Source organism: Sceloporus occidentalis, unplaced genomic scaffold, assembly GCF_023333645.1.
Source record: "Sceloporus occidentalis isolate IW3139 unplaced genomic scaffold, rSceOcc1.0.p SCAF_129, whole genome shotgun sequence".
NCBI classification, from domain to species: domain Eukaryota; kingdom Metazoa; phylum Chordata; class Lepidosauria; order Squamata; family Phrynosomatidae; genus Sceloporus; species Sceloporus occidentalis.
This window is the reverse complement of record NW_028317109.1, coordinates 1,181,643-1,203,995: the sequence shown is the minus strand read 5'-3', so window position 1 is coordinate 1,203,995 and position 22,353 is coordinate 1,181,643. Positions and strand designations below refer to the sequence as shown.

The 22,353-nt window shown below is 44.4% G+C and overlaps 1 protein-coding gene and 1 non-coding gene across 2 annotated transcripts in view; one reads left to right on the top strand and one right to left on the bottom strand.

Moving 5' to 3' along the window:
- Nucleotides 1-3,533: 3,533 nt before the first annotated feature.
- LOC149281669 (lysocardiolipin acyltransferase 1-like) overlaps nt 3,534-22,353 on the bottom strand; it is a 37,169-nt gene continuing 18,349 nt past the window's right edge. The window contains exons 4-5 of the mRNA XM_089499101.1: nt 21,655-21,771; nt 3,534-4,039 (exon numbers count right to left, since the gene is read on the bottom strand). Coding sequence (XP_089355227.1) covers nt 3,534-4,039; nt 21,655-21,771 — 623 coding nt within the window. The remainder of the gene's footprint in view (nt 4,040-21,654; nt 21,772-22,353) is intronic.
- Nucleotides 5,141-5,322, top strand: LOC149281670 (U2 spliceosomal RNA). Its single transcript, XR_016278032.1, has one exon. It is a non-coding gene; the product is annotated as a U2 spliceosomal RNA (small nuclear RNA).

Genomic DNA, 22,353 nt, shown 5'->3' with positions numbered 1-22,353 from the left:
CCGTAATCAGTTGTTGGTCTCGCCTTAGATTTAGGAGCCGTATGCCTATCCCATGCATGTTTAATCCCTTTACTGTATTACCCTCTACCACTTCTGCTGGGAGGCTGTTCCATTTATCTATCACCCTCAGTAAAGTAAAACTTTGTTCCATTCCATCTAAACCTCCGATCCTGTAGCTTTAATTCCAAACAGTCGCTTGATCAACAGAGTGGACTTTTTATTAACGCAGGGAAACAAAGACTTCCAACGCGTTTCATCCCTCGGAAGGGGGGAGGGGAACATATTACAAAATGTGATTGACTAAAGAACATCAGAGGAAAGCTTCACGTAACGAAGGCACTAAGGAGAGGCGCGTATCAAAGATAAAAACCTATCCGGATCTAAAAAGAGAACGGAAGTATAAATACAGGCGTACAACATCCCGGCAGGGCTTTTCTATGTATAATCCCATTACTCCCAGGCAGCCATCAGCTTGGATCCCACAATATAACAGCGTTTGATCTGTGCTATAAATTTACGGTATTGATGGAACCAGGAGTTGTAGTTAATTTAAAGTAAGAAGAACCGAGATGGCCTTATGCGAAACGCGAAGGTAAAAGTTTTCCGAGCACATCAAAGGCGAATGTATTTCTTACGGCCACCGCGGCCCTTCTTTAAAGGAACTTTTGCTTTAACTTGAAGAACTCTGCTGGCGTCCCACCAAAATCTGTTGATTTCAATAAACAAAACAAAAAAACAACTTTGAAGACGAACGTGATGGAAACGCAATATTTTATTAGAATATTTAAATACATTTAAATATTTAAAATGTTAATAAAAATGCAGTTGGCGTATTTACTAAATGGAGCGTTAAAGATGGACGACCGCAGCAAGTTCCTGATCTCAAAGCATCCAGCATGTAGAGGCGATTTGGCCCATCGAGTCTGTCCAGTATCTTTTACTATAGTATCCTTTTATCCCCTAAACGCTCCATCGCTAATTCCTCCCCATTGAGAAGCTCAGAAGGAACATTCGATCTTAAAAGAATGAGCATCTATCGGATTTTATACCTGTGTTAACCAACTGAGAACAGCGGGAGCGATTCATTGCGGTTTGCATGTAACCCTTTTGAACGTACGAGTGGAGATGCCCCACTGGCATTCAAAGAGTTAAAATAGATCTCATTAAAAACCTTTTATTTTGTTAACATGACAGCTGAACGAGATTAACACAGAACTGCCCCTATAAACCCCAGAACAATAGAAACCGGTAGCCATTGTTCAGGACCCCCCCCCCATATATTTAACCGTTTCACTGCCAGAATCCAGACCGGTGAACCAATACAGAAAGAATACATCGAGATCACAACTAAGGACTATTCCATAGTTACCGCGGCGATAAGACAGCATTTTAAACCAGAATAGCCTTTTATACACAACGCCTGTACGAGACACAGGGTAATCTATTTGGTTTTCCTACGCTCCTGGGAGCAAGGGGTTAAGCAGGGCATCTCTGGCAATAACGGGGTTAACCAGATCTACGCGTTTCCTGCAAAGTTAAACGCTACAAAATGTAAGGTCCGTGTTCATATACAATTCTGCCCGTGTACAGTTATTTATGGGGAAAAAGCATAATAAATATTCACAATATCAATGACTTTAAAATATATATAAAATCACAATAAAGGAAGGAACTTATTGGGACGGGGTGGGGTGTTTGAGGTCAGCTTCCAGAGACAGTTGCCCCAGCGTGACGATAGGGGGTCTATTCTGTGAGAGTGAAGAATAGCCCCCAGTGGGCTCCAGCATCGAGAATAGAACGATTTACATATACCGAGCACAGCATACACATCATGACATTACAGCGATGTACATAAACCTCTTTAAAATGTGCGTTACAATTTTTACTCTCACCCCTCCGAAAAAGGAATGAAATCAGGCCGGCACTCTTTCTATATGAGAGTAGCTGGGAGCTCTCACCATTATCATTAAAAGGTTTACTGTCCAGTCTGGTAGGCCAACACGTGCCAGCGGCGTATACACTAGAATGAGTGCGTGTGTGTGAATGTGCATTTAAGCATAATATAGTAAACTAGGCCCCCCCCCAGGAAAAAGGGCTGAGCTGGCCCCATATAATGTGTAAAAGACGACTGAAAAAAACCTTCACTGATTTAACCATACATAATACAGGGCCAGCCAAGCTCTTCCTGCAGTAGACGCTCACGGAGGTCGGCTCTTCATAACAAAGTCAAGGAGCTTAAAAATAACTCTCCCCATAAGTAAATCCTAAAAGGCCAGTACGATGGCGGTTCGTCTGTTACTCTTTTGGATAGATGACCAGTGCGGTGACGCCGTTCAATATAAAGCCAGTGTGAAAAACATACAAATTATAATAAGAACATAAATCAGAGATCCTATGTAAAAACACGGTGCGTGTCAGGGCAGAAAGAACCGCAGCGCTTCCATGAGTGCCTTCAAATCGATTGGACCCCTAAGCTCTGTTTTTAAAATCTCTAAAGAGAGAGAAAAGGTACAATTTGCCCCCGGAATCGCTGGCACACACAGCCGGGTGAGACGTGGAGCACAAAGGCACACGTGCCACGACATCGACGTTACTTTCTGCCTCTTCCACACGTATCTGCATCACGTAACCAAAAACCCACCTCAGCTCCACCTTCGTCTCCATCAAGTGCCCCCCACACTGTATTTCATGTAAACAGAAGGCATAAAACGACATTGCGGTAATGCGGGATATTTCATTCCTTCGCTTATGTCCAAAGCACCTTGGGATTTACACGGACGGAATCATACGGAAGATCCGGCAAGAATGAAGGTTCTTATTAACGTGCCTCGTGCATCCTCCGACTTACAGTATTATGATACGAAAAGAGAAACTCACGATTGTCTAAACAGGGAACGGCTGCGGACGGAGCCCTGAATTTCCTATCTTATCCTATAACTGAGGATCATCATTTAAAAAGATTATATATATATATATATATACATATACATATATATATATATATACATATATATACATATACACACACATATACGTACTTATATAAATAAAGAAGGACCCCGACATACATAGCTCCGACATACATAGAGCCAGACGTAGGTAAAAAAGTTCCAAAATATCTACGCAATTCACGGAACAAACCGGTAACGCAAGGTCCGCTATATCATAACACAGGGTCTCTGAGTAAATCGGGGATATATATATATATATATATATATGAGACAGACACAGGCAATCCCTTAAATTCATAAATTGATTCCTGGTAAATAATTACCAAATGTCGCACTTCTAACCGCCCTTTGACTTGTTACCGTATAATAAGATCGCATTCACTCATGGTTTATAATTCAATATATAGAATGATCTACTTAACGTACTTTTTTTTTTTTTTTTGCTTTTTTTTAAAAACAAAAAAAGTGCAAAATATTCCTTTAAAAAAAACAAAAAACAGTAATGAAGGTTTTTGGAAAGATGGTTTACATGCAGAAATTGTCACAGTTTACAAAAAGGTAGCTTGTGGATGAAGCCCGGCGTTAGTCTCCCTTCGCAGACAGGGACTGGCGATGCTTACTGGTGTAATATCGGTGGCAGGCGAGCTCGATGAGCTCCAACCCGCCGCAGAACTTTTCCTGGAGGGTGAAGACGACGACCGCGGCGAGGAAATACCACCGCACGCAGCTGTACATGTACATCAGGACACACATCGCGACGGTGAACGATGTCCAGTAAAGGAGAGAGCCAAACTTTATCAGGTGGACCCTGAGCTCGGACTTGCAGGGTGGGATTCTGCTTCGCCTCGAGGCGTCGAAGTATCTCTCTCCTTCGTAAAAGGCTCGGAGCCGCTCTTCCTTCTCTTTCCACCGATCCTGGCACCAGACCTGCAGGGCTTCCTTGGAGGCCGGCAGACAGCTGACGGGGTACCTGCGGACGTGGAAGTGGATCTCTTTGGGGAAGTTGCCGTTTAGGATGTGCTTCTCTGTTTGAGGAATATTGTGAGGGTAGGCGACAGTTATATCATGGATGGCATCGAGGTTGTTACCTGAAGAGGAAACAAAAATGAGACGTAAATAAAAAAAAAGCTTAAAATAAAAACATTCCAAAATAAAATAATTTATGGTTTTAAAACACGACGCAGAACAGCTACAGGCAGCGTTTTCAAACAACGTCCCATCTTGATATTTATAGAAACTTTCCAGGTTTGACCAGCAGTCTCCAGGGGACGCCCGGCATCCCTGGGTCTCCGGGTAGGGGAGAAGTGTGTGGCCGCACCCAGTCCCCACCCAGTTCCCTCCCACGAATAACCATCTGGGGCTAGCCCCGCCCCTGCTAGAGGCGCTAACATTTCCGAACGTCGGGCAAACCAACTGCGCTAAGAAACGTAACGGTTTAGCCTCCTCTGCTTTTGCAGACAGAGAATCTAAAACATAAATCATAAAGTAAACGTTGTCCTCGTCGGCCGAGATTTTAACGATCGGATGATTTGGTCTCTTTAGCCGTCAGAACGCTAATCCCTCCCCAGCCCCCCCCCTGCGTATTCCGCACAAAAGATAAAGGTTTTCCGGAACGAGACGCGCCGCCTGTTTCTATAATCACTTCTCGCAGAATAATCTTGTGAGGTACAAGCCTCAGCCAGATGGCAAATCATCCGAATCAAGCATCTGATTGTGAAACAGCGACGAGAGACTCACAGAACAGAAACACAGAACCTGCCGGCAGATCGGCCCCCATCTGGCCCCCGTTTAGTCACCCGTTTCTCCTGCTGTAAAGACTCAAACCGTAATCAGTCGTTGGTCTCGTCTTAGATTCAGGAGCCGTATGTCTATCCCATGCATGTTTAATACCCTCACTGTATTACCCTCTACCACTTCTGCTAGGAGGCTCTTCCACTTATCCACCACCCTCTCTGTAAAGTAAAACTTCCTTCCATCTCAGCCTTTGACCCTCTAGTTTTAGATGATGGTCTCTCGTTCCAACATTTCTTCTCCTTAATAAACTCCCCTCCTGTACTTTATGTATTGAAATGTTTCGATGAACTTTAACCCCCTTAAGGACCATGGGTTGTCCTTAAACCCATTGAAAACAATGCATTGTGAGCCCGTACATGTATGGGCTTTTTCATGAAGGGGTTAAAATGTGTGGCTTCGCTTCTCGGCCTTTTGGCTAAGATCAAGTGTAGTTCCTCTTTGGGGAAGTGGGGACTATGCTAATCCTCTGGCCTTAGGGTTCGGGATAGCTAATGGAGCCCGAGGTGAAATTGCCCTGGCAGAAATGCTGGAGTCACCGTGTGTGGTATTGCACGCCACTGCACACGGTGAGCGCACGTTCCACTGGCGGCCCGTCAGCACTACCTTTTCCCCAGGTACCTTCTGGTCCTGGGGTTAAGTGATATTTTTGAATCTGGCAGGCCAGAAATGGTCTGCCCTTAAATTATTTTTCCTTAATTTATTTAATTCACTTATCACGAGTGCCTATTAATTTGCCCCAATTTTTGAATTCACGGCTACCAAACTTCACGGCTTGGCCCCCACTATTCTTTGGCACACGACTTTGATCCCACGTTTTTGGACACTGTTTTCCTTTAAGAGGCAGTGAAGTCTGGACTTTGCTGGAGGAGGATTGGGAGCCTTCTGGCCCCTTCCTCTCTCTACAAATTCAGCAAGGAGTCTCACTCTTCGGAGTGAGACTCAAATCCGACCCTCCCATGGGGGGGGGTTGGAATCAGTCCGAGTTCTCCGTGAGGGAACTCGGAATTCGTAGTCTGGCTTCTGCTGCCTTGTGCACAGAATGCGGCACCCAAAGGAGCACGCACCTCGGGCTTCCAAAAAAAAAAAAATGTGTGGCTTCAAAACAATGTAATAAAAATATTGCATTATAGCAAAAGCGCCAATATCCTTTTACAAAAAAGGGTAGATCGGCTTCTAAAGCCCCCACGAGTTTCTATAGTGTTAGTGATTAAACGGAGCGGACTTTCTAACGTTGGTCTGGTTGTCGAGCTTTAGTGCCCTAAAGAGTGCTAGCTCTGCGTCTAGTGCCGGGTAATCGTAATACACATTCTGACGGTTTACAAGGACAGCCTCTGAACGGTGTTTTCACCAAAATTAGATTGGCTAATTTATCGACCTCAGTGGAGGGGGAGAAGCCACATAAAGCCCCAGTATACGAAGGACAAAGTGCAGCCTGGGAATTAAATTCAATCACCCCCCCCCTTTTGCAGGCTACTGAACGCCCAGGTTACGGCCGGCTAATCCAATGAATAATTCTGAATAAATAGGTATTACCGGGAATGAGTTTGACTATCGCTCTCAGCTACCCGCCGATGAATTTTCACATTTATTTTTTCTTTTTTTTTTTTATTATTCTTAAGCATTCTCAAAAAAATCCCAAAACAAACAAAAGTGGTGGTCAAAGAATAAAATCTTTCTCCAAATGTATCGGGTCCAGGAGCCTCATTTGTTGGTGGGCCATTCATTTATCCCGTTATGAATTTTTGTTGCTCCTCTGAATTTCCCAAAAACTTACATTATGGTACCGATAAAACAAAAAAAAAACAAAAAAAAAAACAAAAAAAAAATGTAAAATACAGTCTAAATGTAACACAAGCTAACAAACAAAAATCAACTATTCATCTCAGCTTGACAATGGCAAATGTAAAGAAAAATAAAAAAAAAAGAACAAAAACAAAACTGAAAATGAATTTTTTTTTCTTTTCTAACTGAATTACACTACAAAGTTGCTTTAAGACAATTTTGCCTCATTACAGTGACAGAAAATATTAAAATCCTGAGAAAGTGGCGGGTACTTTAGAAGTTACAAGCTGTTTTCTAATGATGACCGGCACCGCCTGCTTACAAAGATCTGGCTCCCGCTAACGCCCCCCCCCCCCCGCCGGCTGAACTCGCCTGTAGTCAGCTCTGGTGCTGTCCCGATGTGCTCCCATTGAAGAAGGAGGATGGCATCTTCAGCAGGAGAGCTGCAGCTTCCAACTCAGGTAAGCACTTTTGATTTGTGTTGGCGTTACTTACAGGGTACTTAACAATGAAATTTTTTTCTTTAATGAGTCTCAGAGGGACATTAGTCAACAATCAAAGAACATGATGGAGTAGTACAAGTCAATAAACATAAGTGCTGACATAGTTCTGCTCAAAAGCATGTCCGCCTTTAGGCACTGTAAGTCTGAAAATAGGTCTATGGCAGGTAATCTATTTCTCTCACCTACGGCTCCTGAATCTAAGACGAGACCAGCGACTGATCGACTAGACGGGGGCCGATCTGTCATCGGTTTCTATGTCTTCAGGGTGTAATATAATAGATATTTTAAGAAAGTTACAAAGCTCCTTTGGGCGGCCCCTCAACCGGATAACGCCGGCGTGTGAGGATTACGGAGATCCGTGGCCAGTCTTGCCAAAAGTAACACAACAGAGCCCATTCTTCATCGATACGAACCGCTTTCCCGTCAATCCCCCCTCTTCACTTCCAGTTCTCCGTTCCATTAACGTCTCCGGTCAGAAGACTTAAAGCCCAATTTCTTTTCAGATCCGCTGAGCTGTCGCTTTGAAGATTCGCCTGTAATTTTCTCCGGCGCGGCGAGGCCGAGAGGTCCCCGGCTTCAGCAATTTGCTCAGCTTTTTATTATTGCTGTTTAACAGAAATTCCATTAGCCGCCATCTCCCCCTCCCCAAAACGCGGGGGGGGCACATCTGAAAAGCCCGCTCAGAAACCCGCTCACATAGGCAGGAGATGACTTACGTCGAGATGAACACCTTGATTAATGGCTGCCCGATGGCGGGTTTAAGTTGACGAGCGGGAAGTATTTGATGGCGCGCGTTGCGTGCCTGATTTTAGGGCATCTCGCTTTCAATCTTAGGTGCGCGCTCCCCCGTAACAATGGAGATTTCCTATATTATAAAAGGGTAAGCCTATGGGCAGAGACGGATCTTGACACAGCGCAGGGCCCCAGCAGGCTGTTACCTCATCGGCCGCGGTATGATGTCATATCCTGAATCGGAGGAAGGTCACTATGGAGGCTGCGCTGGCCAGGAGTGCTCCATAGTGTTTTTAGACTGGTTACAAGGGAGATCTCTTCCCTGACCAGCCCTAGGAGAAGTTGCACGCCAGGGAGCGTCTGAATGCGGCATAGGGGCCGACGGCCCCCAAAGCTGCTGCCCATGGAGAGAATACGCCACTGCCTATAAGACAAAGCGACCCACAGGACCAGTTAAGGTCCAAGCTAAGAAGTGACGTATACAGGACTTAAGAGGCTGCAATTGTGCACTCAACATTTGGAGACAAGTCTTGGAACAGCCTCCCAGCAGAAGTGGTAGAAGGTAATGCAGTGAGGGGATTAAACATGCATGGGATAGACATATGGCTCCTGAATCTAAGACGAGACCAACGACTGATTAAGGCGACTAGATGGGCCTGAATGAGGCCGATATGCCAGAAAATTCTATGTTTCTATGTATGACATCATGAGCAGGTTTAGGGTTTTGTCACCAAGAGGCTAAGGGCCTAATAGAAAAAAAAGCCCCAGAAAAAACAACATTTCAGTTTCTTTAAGTACAAAGAACAATAGCAGAAGCGGTCAGGAAGTTCCCATGGCGATCGTGGAATGACGTTGAGCTGGGATTTGCTACATTTAATACCGAGCAATGTAATGAAATCTCTCTATTAGCCTTTAATTAATCTCACGTCACATGATAGACTGGTCAAATACGAGTCACTTTATGAGCGAGTTGGTTAACTTGCTGATACACACTACTACTGTTCAAAAGTTTGGTGTCACTCAGCTTTTTTTTTATTGGGGGGGGATTTCTTGTAACATAATCGCAAAAGGGTTTCTAACGATCAATTAGCCTTTTAACTTTGGATAAGCAAACACAACGTGCCATTGGAACACAGGAGTGATGGGAGTGATAAAGGGCCATTGGAACACAGGAGTGATGGGAGTGATAAAGGGCCATTGGAACACAGGAGTGATGGGAGTGATAAAGGAGTGATGGGAGTGATAAAGGGCCATTGGAACACAGGAGTGATGGGAGTGATAAAGGAGTGATGGGAGTGATAAAGGGCCTCTGTACACTTATGAAGAGATTCCATTAAAAATCAGCCGTTTCCAGCTACAATAGTCATTTACAACATTAACCCCGTCTGCGCTGGATTTCTTATCCATTTCAAGGAAATCTGCTTTTCGTTGAAAAAAAATTAAAAAATCTACGTGAACCGCAGCGCGTAATATTTAAAAAGTGCAGATGCATCATATCGCGCTGCTACGGAAGGACACAACAAATACATCTGTAACACCAATATCTTAGAAGCATCTTCATGGTGTGAATAATTTTTTTTTTTGTTTTTTTTTTTAAACACAGAGTAGATTTTTTTTTTCCCACTACAGATAACCCCAAGTCTATTTTTGGTTTAATTTTATAACAAACCCATGTCCGTTTTTGCTTGAACGTTAATTTAGGTTCATTTCCTACCAGCCGCACTTTAATACGCACGAAAGCTCAGAGGCTCCTTTCGGCCGTATATATCGCTTCACTAGCCGGTACGTCAAAGTACCCCCCGGTTAGATTCCCCTCTTAATTTTTTTCCTGGCGATATTGTTTGCCAAGGAGCTGAATGGGTTAAAAACGCAGTCCCCACCGAGTCTCTCATGGAATTTAAAGCCGTCTCTGGATGTTTACTCGCTGGGCATGCGCTGGATTCTCGCGTCGTGTATTTATTGGTCATTATTATAGCGCCAACCCAGGAATGGGAATCTTTTATGCTTTTTAGGTTGCGCGCCTCACTTTTTTCGCCGCTGCTGTTATTTCAGGGACCGGGGGCTATAAATAGGTTTATATAATAAACACATCCATTTCTATTTCCAGGCTGAATGAGATGTACATGCGCGGCTCGCTGCCCGGCTGTCACATCCAAAATGCGCGGCGTCTCCATTTGAAACAATCGAGTTACTAGCCCAGGCATGTTTGCGCACAGCAGTCTCCTCCTTAACATTCAATCGCGGCCAGAGAGCGAGCGCGGCTTAAGCTCGCCCAGGGTATAAACCGTATTTCCATTTCATTAAGGCCGTCTGGAATCAGCGCTGAGCGAGCGGCTCTGACGTCGGCCGTCTCCCCACCTCGTTAAATGGTCATTTTATGGCTTTTAAATTCCCTTCTGAATGCCGCCTGCTACGGGAAGCTGCGCATGCGGAAGGTTCTGGAGAGAAGGTCACATGTTGGGGCTTCACCAAACCTTTTATGTCACTTTGTGACCTAATGATACTTTATTCTACTTATGTAACGGAGTAGGGTATTTACCATACTAACCCTACCACTTTTCATGCAGCAGTACTGATATTTGAGACCATGGCCTAGGTAGAGAGATCTAAGACATATTATACACATTATCGGGGCTTTTAGGGCTGTAGAACCCTGCGATATCCTCAAACATTCTGACCTCAGAGGAAAGAGGGTGCATCAGGTGAGGAAAGAGGGGGCATCAGGCGAGGGACTGGCCAAATTGGGCCGTTCGGACCTAATGGCTCTTCTAGCATGACACGCTAATTGGAAATTACTTTTCATAACGAACAGTGAGAGATGTATGTTAAATGTGCCATGTTACAGTTTCGTGAATAAATCCCTTTTACTGACCATCTTGGAAACAGAATTCATTAAGATTTCAATGCAAAATCCCCCCCCCCCCCATTAGTTGGCTTCTGTGGGATTCAGTCTCCACCCCCCCCCTTCCATTAGTTATTTATCAGAATAGTTTTCGCTCGGCGATAAATGTACGACGCTATAAACCATCTATTATCGCAGAACCCCATAGATTAACGGTTTCGGAGTTACCAGGATTACATATGGGACAAATATACCGCACCATTCAAAAGTTTGGGGTCACAGACATTTCCTTGTTTTTTTTAAAGAAAAACATTTTGTCCATTAAAATAGCATGAAACAGATCAGAAATCCAGCACAGATGGGGTTAATGCTGTAAATGTAGCTGGAAACGGCTGATTTTTAATGGAATCTCTCCATAGGCGTACAGAGGCCCTTTATCACTCCCATCACTCCTGTGTTCCAATGGCCCTTTATCACTCCCATCACTCCTATGTTCCAATGGCCCTTTTTCACTCCCATCACTCCTGTGTTCCAATGGCCCTTTATCACTCCTGCATTGCAATGGCCCTTTATCACTCCCATCACTCCTGGGTTCCAATGGCCCTTTATCACTCCCATCACTCCTGGGTTCCAATGGCCCTTTATCACTCCCATCACTCCTGGGTTCCAATGGCACGTTGTGTTCGCTGATCCAAGTTTAAGTTTAAAAGGCTAATTGATGGTTAGAACCCCTTTTGTAATTATGTTACAGCCAGAAATGTCCTTTTCAATGAAAACAGCTGAGTGACCCCAAACTTTTGAATGGCTGTGTACCAGGCAGAAACGTAAGCAAGGCTGATATATGAAGAGCCGCGTTCTTTAACACTAATGAGCTCGTTGAGACGCACAGCTCGGTGCTATTAAATAGCAGGAAATAGATTTATTTTTCAACATCACCTAATCTCACAAAGTCACCACGGGGGTCACAGAAACCGACAAGTTCCTACCCGGGCACCAGTGGGCTCTATTCACTAAATGGTACGTTCCATCTCCTTGACTTTACTATACATTATGAAGCTGCAACCCCAGCGAGCGTCTGCTGCAGGAAGCACTTGGCTGGCCCTGTATAATGTATAGCTAAATCAGTGAGGTTTCTTCAGTCTCCTTACACATTGAATTATACATTATCCAGGGCCAGCTCAGCCCTTCTTGCTGAAGAACCCTGCCAGCCATAAGGAATAGCGAAGGAGGTAAATCCACAACTCTGCCATTAGTGAATAGATTGGGTCACATAGAAGTGAGAGACAGTCCCTTCACGCTCCGTCCCTGAAACATGCGCAACGTGGTTTTGTTCGTTCTGCTGGATGAACCGCCTGGGAAAATGTATTTTCCAACGCTGCAACGAGCTGGGCTAATACAGGACGACTCAGGGGAATAGTTACGGTTTATTGGCCTCCAGCACCGAGCCTCTTTTTGAAATTATTGTAGAATAAGCAAAAAAAAAAAAATCTTTATGATGACGCGTGATGTCATTCCTGGTGGCCGAGAAGCCGGAGTGTATTTCATGAGTGGTTAGTAAGCAGCTTACTGCGCTAAAGAGTCCTGGGCCGAGCTATTGTTAAATGTTACCAAGAAAGAAAGAAAGAAAAATAATGAAAGAAACATTAGCAAAAAACGCTCTGCGCCCACAATAAAAAGAAACCCGCCACGGGAGCTCGTCCAAGGTCGGCCCCCCCGGAGCCTCCAGCCGAGGTGATGGGAAAACGTTACTTTATACAGAATGTTATTTTCTAAAGTGAGAAAGGAGTTTCTTTAAAGGGTCGGCCTAATCCCCCAAATTATTATTATTATTTTTTTAATGCATTCTTTGAATCGTTAGGAAAGATCTCTACACTGGCTCCGCCCCCTGACCACCTCTATTGAAAAAAAGCATACTTAAGTACACCCGCTGCAAATGCTCCGGATACTAAAAACTTATATCGACATGCATTTCGCTGCACCTTTGTATTCATTTTTTTTGGGGGGGGGACGAAATGACAAATCATGTCCCCCTACCCTGGAAGGAAAGACACCATTTAGATAATATGTACCATATTCTCTCCAAGGCCAAATAATTCCCATTCTCCCTTTACACACACACTTATATATTATATATATATATATTTTTTTTTTTTTAAATAATAAAATTATATACTGTATTGGTCCGATTATAAGACAAGGTTTTTTCCTGAGCAAATGCTCTGAAAAATACCCCTCGTCTTATAATCAGGGTCGTCTTATAATCAGACCTCAAATAGGTCTGACTATGAGACTAAGATCCAGATCCCCCGCAGTGATGCAGGGGACCTGGATCCTCCTGTGTTATGTTATTCACGTAGACAACTTGCGCTCAAGCGTGTAGAGCTCTATACGCTGCCCGGACTAAGCACCGGCGACTCAGAAGCACCGGTAAGTTTGGGGGAGGGAGTGTTAAATGGGGGCATAAGGCATTTCTGGAGGCAGAGTGCTCTGTGAAATGCCTTTTAATCCCCTTAATGCCACTCTGCCTCCAGAAATGCCTTATACCTCCCTATATGCCACTCTGCCCCATAATATGCCTTTTAACCCCCTAAATGCCAGAGTGGCATATAGGGGTATAAGGCAATTCTGGAGGCAGAGTGGCACATAGGGGGTCAAAAGGCATATCATGGGGCACAGTGGCATATAGAGGGTTAAAAGGCGTATCATGGGGCACAGTGGCATAACGAGGGTATAAGGCATTTCTGGGGCAGAGTGGCAAGCCTGGGGGCAGATGTCCATAACTGGGGGGGCAGGTTGAAAAAAAGGAAATAAAAACAAAATATTTTTCTCAATCGTAGCTTTTATTAACAAACAATTGTACACATAGTTTACATGAATTAACATTTACTGGTAAAACTTTTTTTTCCTATAGGGTCGTCTTATATTCGGGCTTTTTTTTCCATAAATTAATATTCAGATTTTGGGGGGTCGTCTTATAATCAAGCAAATACGGTGTGTGTATATATATATATATATATATATATATATATTTATTTAAAAAATGACACCAAGCGTACGCAACACAAGAACAATTTTAAAAAAAATTAAATCCTGATGAAGATATTTTTGGGCGAAACACTTCTATAATGTCTCATTGTTTTTGTATGGAACTAAAAGGACTTTTTTTTTTTTTCCCAGCATGCGCGGGATACTTGGATTTGGTGCAGATCTCTACTTTTTTATCGGCTTTCTACAAAGAATAACGGGGACGTGGCTTACAGGAAGAACGGGCCGCTGTATAACGGATCGGTGTGTAAGGGATCGCTCTAAGGCACCTAACGTGGCTTTGACGTACTTGCTCGCGCTATTGACCGATTTACTTCGGGACATCGAAGTTAGAATAGAGGTCATCCTGTCCCGAAGGAAGCGACCGGCATCCTCACGACGAGAATTAATATAAAGCCACCAAGAATGGAAGATCACAGCGGGCAATAAAAAGAACACTGAACGAAGTCATTAGAAATACTTGGATTTTGGGCTTTTACAATTTTAAATGCCACTTCTTGCGTTTTTTTTTATTTTTTTTCTCTCTCTCTAAGAAGTTCTGTGTTTCGAGGGTCCGGTTTCAGCGACGGAGGAGCGCGAACGGAATTTGTTCCCCGGCCAAGGCTGTACTTGGCCGCCCTCCATCAGACTTGGACGAAGAAGGCCTTTTCAGAGCGGAGCTCGGCCACATCACGCCCGGGAATTCTACGTGACGGGACTCTGGAATTTCGCGCAGCAATGTGCGCTTTTAATCCGCTCTTGATTATTCCGCCGATCTAACGTGATTAGTCGATTATTTTTTTTTAAATCCGCTGCCAATTCATTTAAAAATGGATTGTTTGGAAAGTTCATTAAGAATGTTCTGCAGCTTGTTTGTTCCGGCTGAAGGTATAATGCGCCCCGTGACCTCGGAGCGACTCTTTCTAGTCGGAATGTGGAGTTCTGGCTTTAAATATCGAATAACGAAAGTTAATACGATGTGAGATTTTTAATCATTCAGGGACGTAACCAAGAATTACATTTTTTTTATGATTTATATTAAAATCGTGGTAACCTCGGTCCGGAGTCACTCGTTGCGGCAGAAAACTTTGCCGATTGCTTGTTAATTGGTTCAGCAGCTTTTTTTAAGCGTGATTTAAGGGGAAGGAAGAAGAGAAGTTTAGGACCGGAAACCGATGACACAGTGAAGTCCTGTCTACTCCGAGACACAGATCTCAGCATCTACTACCTTAACTTTCAAACTAAACCTCTCCAAAATTATTATACTGATTGACAAGCAAAAAACACACAAGTCTCGGGAAGAGTTAGTGAATTAAAAGAAGTGACAGATCGCCATTTAAATGGCCACTAATAACCCCTTCTTTCCAGGCATTTACAACAAATCGAGAAGTGGAGGCGTGGCTAGAGAAGAGACGAGGGAGGAGATTGGTGCTCTCATCCACCTCCTGGCCTATCAAAACAGAGCGCTTGGAACATTCCTACAGATCCTCCGATCTCCTGAACCCTAAACGCGGAGCAGTCGAGCCTGAATATCTGCACAAACCCGGGACAGGTGGGAGGTATGGGCTTTGAACCTCCCCCTCTAGAAGCAGCTTTCAAGAGTAAACCCTCCTTTACCAAAAATAAGCCGACGTGCCCTAAACCTGAAAGGGGCGGAGCACGTAAAAAAAAAAAAAAAAAAAACCCCACTCCCATATACTGCCTGTTTATTCACGTAAATATTCACTATTCTGCCCCCCGGACAGGATCGTCACTCCTGGTAGTTTCGGTAGATGGTAATAATGTTATAGGGACGGTTATATACGCACGCGGTGCATCCGGAGCACTCCCGACCCAGACGTAACTCCCCAAACTTTGCTGCGTTTAGCAAGCGTCCGCCTTCCGAGACCAAAATATTTTACCTACTTCCCGTAAATAAAGCCATCACGCGTTCTTCTCTCGGTGGAGTCCAACACGCGGCCGTGCTTATACCCCGTGTATTAAAGAGTCTCTGGAACCTTATTCCGTAACGAAGGGGTCCTTTGCTCGCATTAACTATTCATGCTCCGTCCGTGATGTATTTTTAATAGATTTCCATGTTGCTACCCACTGCTGGCTAATTAGCTTTCCGAACACTTAAATGTAAGAAGATCGTATTTAAAGACAAGTTTCCATTCGACGGCAAAACAAACCCTGCATGCGCAGCTCGGTCCTTTAATTATTCACCGGATTCATTTTTACCTTTAAGACGTCAGAATCGGTGGACTAACGCAGAACACGACGAGAATATTTCACACTGAGCCCCCCCGACGCCCTCCCCAAAGTATTTAATAAAACACCAATGTAAGCGAAATGTACTTAGACTACAAAACTAACAAGGGTGTTGGGAGAGGTGAATAAATATGTACGGGGCCCGATATAAAGAGCTCCCCGGCGACCCGATCGTTAACAGAAACGGGCAAAGAGCGGAGATTTCACTCAAAACAAAGGAAGGGATTCTTTACAGTGAGAGCAGTAAAGGTATGGAATCCACCGCCGAGAGAGGAGGTTCTATCAGATACACCGGATGCCTCCGAAAGGGGTAAAAGCAGAACATACAGGGGTAAAAACGACTGAATATTAATATTTTAGAGCTTCTTGATCCGAGGAGAAATCTGATCGTCTTTTGGAGCCAAGAAGGAATAGCTTAATAGTTTGGGGTTTTTTTGCCTTCTTTTGGATCAGTAGATGGGTTGAACTTGATGGACTTATGTCTTTTCTCAACGTTTCTATGACTTGACTTTCTGTTTAACGCGAACACTCGCCTACCGATGACCCCCTGGAACTCTTCGGTCTCCTCCTGGAGCTCTGAAGACTGCTGTGATGACCTCGCACAAAAGGAAACGCGCAACATTATCGCCTAAGCACGGAGGCTGATAAAGTCAGACGCCCCCTGCGCGAAGGCTTCTTGTATGGGACTTCCAGATCAGAGAATGACCTCGGGAGAAACGGCAGCCAGTGGCAACCAGAGGGAACGAGGAAAAATATGGCCGTAGAGTGACGGGATCCCCAATACTTATGCCCTAGTCGGGGGCTTTTACAGAGTATTTGCCGAGTATTTACATGTTGGGTCTCTTCAGCAGCGCCCCGGAATCTGAGTGTGCAAATTATATTTTAGGGTGTATTTTTTTTTTACATTTTTTTTTTTTTTTTATCAAGACCATCGGTCTTGCTTAGGAACGAGACACTTTGATTACCCCCCCAATGGTTAAGCTCCCTCGCCATCTAAAACGACCTCTACGAAAGCCCCAAACAACCCAACGAATCAGGAAAAGGCATCTTCAGAGGCCCATCCCCCCCCCCATAAGCACATCCTGCCATGACCCAGACAGTATGGGAATTATCCGGAGATCACCAGTTTATTTTAATTGACATTTTTAACAGAAAAGCTTCATAAAATCGGGGGCTTTTTAAATCGGACCCCGGCGATTCCTCGACGGTCACCAAAACCCAACATCAAAAGAAACGAGTCGGCGCGCGAAAGATCACCAGACCGAAGCCGGTGCGGATGGGGGGGCAGCGCTCGCTTCTATAATTAGTAACTCCGCTCACGGAGAGTGCCGCGGGTAGCCGGTATGATTGGTGACGGCTGTCAAACCGACCAGCTGCTGCCTCGCCGAGAGTAAATAAGAATAAATCCCTTCAAATCAGCGCGTGAAAGAGATGCACACTGAATGGAGCAGAGATATATATATATTTTCTTTTAATGGTGCATGCGCGGCCGGGGGACACGGACCGGGAGACGAGCGAGACTGAGACGCAAGCCTCTCCTTTTATCCGATGTATTATACTGGAAACTAGAGCCTTAAACTATCTTAGTAACATGGCAGAATAGTATATGTAATATAAATTTATATATATATATATATATATATATATATATATATATATATATATAAGACTTTGCCTAAGTGATTTGTTAATGGGGAGGAATAATCAACCACATTGGTAGAACAGGACCTCATGGAGGACCCCTTCTTCTTTATTAGGAAGCAGGCGCATGGACGAAAAGGACATCTGTGACAGATCACCCAGGGTACCAGGAACTAGTGAACTGCCCCTTAATTAACCAGTTGGTCATAGAAACATATCCCGGCAGATCGGCCCCCGTCTAGTCGCCTGTTTCTCCAGGTGTAACGACTCAAACCTTAATAAGTTGGTCTCTTCTTAGATTCAGGAGACGCATGTCTACCCCATGCATGTTTAATACCCCTCACTGTATTGGCCTCCAATACTTAAATTTGGTATTTTCATCGTTTTCACCTGGATTAACCCTTAAACGGCTCCATACGTGGTTACCTTCACCTGTGAAACGCGCCAACTAAAGGATAGAAGGACCGGCATTTGGAGTCGCTGGGAAGACTGCGGGCGCTTCGAATATCTCGAGCATTTACCGCGATCCCCGATACATTTATGTTGAGAGCAAACAAGAAAAGAAGGTTTTCTCTGCGAGCTGAAAACGCGTGGGGTCCGTAGAGTAAAAGCGCTGCATTTTTCAGCATTTCATAAATCAGGTTTTTGATTACACCGATTACAGAGCATTCGTCGTTACGGACAAGGCAGAAATCGCAGACGCACAGAGCGATTTGCATGATTGCAAATAAAAACACGGCTGGAAACAATAATCATCCTTCATCTGGAGATACAGACCAGGAGAAGAATTTCAAACAGAATAAAAGAACAAAACAGAATATATAAAAAAAAATAAGGGGGGGGGCGGTGACGGTGGAAACTTTTGGCTCAATGAAATTATATTCTTGATTTTAAATTTGAGCCACGCCGGGCGTCCAAAAAGAAAAAAGGGGGTAACCACGAGTTACGACGAGGCGTGCGGCCGAGCGGAAATTATTAGTATTTATTGTTTTATAAAAGTTTGCGTCACCAATTGTGGAATATTTCATGGTAATTGGGCAAACGGCCGAATGGGGCTTCCATAATGCCCCAATAACATGAAATTCAAAATGCAAAAAGTGGGGTAACGTGGCCTTCCCCAGCATTTATTTAACCCCTTAACGTCCATTGACGGGTCAGACATGTCACGAAAAAGGGGTCACTTAATGACCTATGACGTGCCTGACATGTCATTTCATTAAACAAATTGTTTGGATGCCAGATGCTCTTCTTATTGTGCAATATATATATATATATATATACACACACACTGGTATATTTTTTAAGGCTGTACAAATTGTTGACATTTAACTCCTTCATGACAAAGCCTGTACATGTACATTTTTAATGAGTTTAAGGAGTCTTAATTAAGTCTTAGTTTTGGTCCTGGATTGGCTGCTAAAGGTGTCATAAGCTACAAGGCTCTAACTCCTCATAATACTAATCTAAATTGTGCTCCGCAATGTCTGAAACCTTCTATTCACCGATTCAAACGGCCTTTGGGAACCCAGTAAAATTTACCCCACTAGGGGGCACTGTAGGCTTAAGTGAAAATTAAAAAAAAACAAAAAAAAACAATTAGAAACCCTCAAACACGACAAGCAAGTTCATTCGGGATCTTTATGTTCCTGGGAAGACCGACATGCTCATAAAGCGATGCAGGACCTAAAAAGGTTCTTAATCTCCAGGCTCTCTTGTCTTGTCCACAACAGCAGGCAGAAAGCACCAGATCCATAGAGGCCGGCATCTACCGCACGAGACAGGGCCCAAAGCGCAGACCATGAGGAGAGGCTTCTGAGACAGTCTAACACACGGCGGCCGGGTGTAAGACGCACAGGTAACGGCCAATCAACCCAACATCGTGGTGGTAGACGAGGACCAGAGGACAGCGGTGGTGATAGATGTAGCGGTGACAGCAACATCAGGAAGAAAGAGTACGAGAAGCTGGAGGAGAAGTACCAGAAGAACTAGACAAGATGTGGAGAGCGAAGGCAAAAGTGGTCCCCGTGCTCATAGAAGCTCTCGGGGCTGGGACTCCTAAGCTGGGAGAGCGGCTCCAACAGAACAAAAAAAAAAAAAAAATAAGACATGGGAGGGGAAGTGGGGTATCAGAGGTCTGGATTCTAAAGACACTTGGCAGGTATGATGTCACAAAATACCGCGATGATTTTGTTTCACGACAGGATGCAATAATTGTTATCATAAACATGAGCATGTGACTTAGATTGAAAATCATCCGTGATCATTAAACGTCCAACTGTGAGGAGGTCCGCACTGAATCCCCGCCGTGCCACACGAGAAGAGGACGAAGAACCGCCGCCTCTCCGCATATACGTTCACAGCTCTGCCCGCGCAGGCACGAGGAACGTACAGCACCGTGCTTACTGGAGTCTCGGGACTCTTACACTCATTAACACAGAGCATATCGTTTATTGTGAAATGTTAGAACAAGAGACCAGAACCTTAACACTAGAGGGTCGGAGGCTGAGATGGAATGGAAGGCAGTTTTACGTTACTGAGTGGGTGGTAGATAAGTGGAACAGCCTCCCAGCAGAAGTGGTAGAGTCTGATACAGTGAGGAGATTACATTCAGTGTAGAACGTGGGGTAATTCATTTATACCGGTCTGTGTAATGGGACCAGTCACGGCTCATTTCACAGACTTAGAAAGCAGAGCCGATTCCCCGGACTATATCTCCAGTCCTATTTTTAGAGGAAAGTCGTGTTCTTGTGATTCCTGTGCTGGTTTTTCTCCCCAAGGAACGCAGCCTGCCAAGAACTAAAATTAATTCACACGAAAGCCACCGGGGATCAGCGCTGCTGTCGATGCAAAGGATGTGCTGAATAATATACACGTGGTATAGTGTGTCGACGGCCCCGTACAATACACAGCTTTCTAATACGGGGAGGAAAAACTGGGTGAAGCTTTCGACGATGGGGGTTAAAATTACGAGACAGGCAGAAAACACGTGCATGTCTCATACATATAGGCACCAAAAACAGTACTTTTTCTAAATGATACACATTTTCTGGCGTTTCATTTTAATTCCCTGTTTTCGTATATATACCGTATTGGCTCGCATATAGGCCGCCCCCTAAAAGTTTGGTGCTTTTTTAAAGAAAGTTTTTTTCTTTAAAAAAGCACCAAAAAAACATGCTACCACTCTGTCCCCCCCCCGAGATATGCTACCACTGTCCCCCCCCCGAGATATGCTACCACTGTCCCCCCCCCGAGATATGCTGCCACTGTCCTCCCTCCCCGAGATATGCTACCACTGTCCATCCCCCGCCCCCCCGAGATATGCTACCACTGTCGTCGTCCCCCCCCGCCCTCGAGATATGCTACCACTGTCCCCCCCCGAGATATGCTACCACTGTCCCCCCCCCCGAGATATGCTGCCACTGTCCTCCCGCCCCCCCCGACTTACCTGAGCAGACTCCCAGGTGTCTTGCGGGGCCGGCGGGGGACATCTACGCAATATGCGTATACAACTTCCGGTCCCGGCAAGACACCCGGGAGTCTGCTCCGGTAAGTCGCGGGGGGCAGAGGTAAAACGCATCGGTCCACACGATGCGCTTAGACAACCTCCCGTGCCGGCACCCCCCCCGTGGGAAGTGCTGGCAGGGGAGGCTGTCTGAGCGTATCGGGGAGTAGGATGCGGGTCCCCTGCACCGCTGCGGGGGATCTGTATGCTAACCCCGCTGCCTGCCCGGGACTGCATCTCCGGGGCGTCGGGAGCTAGACCCCGAATATAGGCCGCACCCCCACCTTAAAGACTTAAAGTGGGGGGAAAAAGTGCGGCCTATATTCGAGCCAATACGGTAATTATCATTCCATTATTATTACTCTTTTTGATACAAATGCCATGAAAAATATATATTACTGACCATTAAGTCAGTTTAATGACACCCCAGATGCCCCCTAGGTACAAAACTACCCCCCCCCCCAGCCTTTGAAGATTTGTTTTTAACCCGAGCTATTCCCCGATTGGCTGCTCATCTATTAAGTAATATGCAATGACGATTTAAGGATAGCCATAAAAACACACACATTATATATATATATATATATATTTGCAGAAGCTGTCTTTTTGTATTACTGTCAGAAAACCGCTTACCTTCCCTCAGGCGATCGACGATAAACGTAAAACCCGTGGTCCTTGGGTGCAGGACATATTCGTATTTCTGCAAATCGTTCTTTACAGCAAAATCGTCGCTACGGGCCTTGGTATTCTCTAAAACACAGACACCAAAAAAACATTTAATACATGCCACATGAGTCCTGAAATTGTAACAAAATATTTGTTTGGGTTTTTGTTGTTACCCCGATAAAAAAAAAAAACGTGCTGACAAAATAATACATTTTTGGTGTCATAAAAAGATAAAAAATCAGAAACCAACATTTTTTACAAACACTAGTTATGGGGCCGATAACACAACGGTCTCAGCTTGGTCTTTCCATGAACTCGCAGATTCTCGGAAGTTCCTTCGCACACCTGCCCGTAAACGAGTAAATAATCTTAATCCCCAATTTAAGCAAATTAAAATATTAATTAGCAGTTTAGCATCTGGCATTAAATTAAAATTAAAGAGACATCACTGTTTTAATATCAATTTGATTATATTTATTCAAATGACTTCATGCAACGACCAAGGTTTTTTTTTTGTTTTTTTCAATTAAAACTGTCAACAAAATGAAGACGAGCCAATCAGAAAACAGGTTTTTGTTTGGGGGAGGGGCTTGCGATGGCTACATTTATTATCTGCTTTCTCGAACACGAAGCTGAACTTGTAGCAGCGAGAGTCGTGTTCTGTAA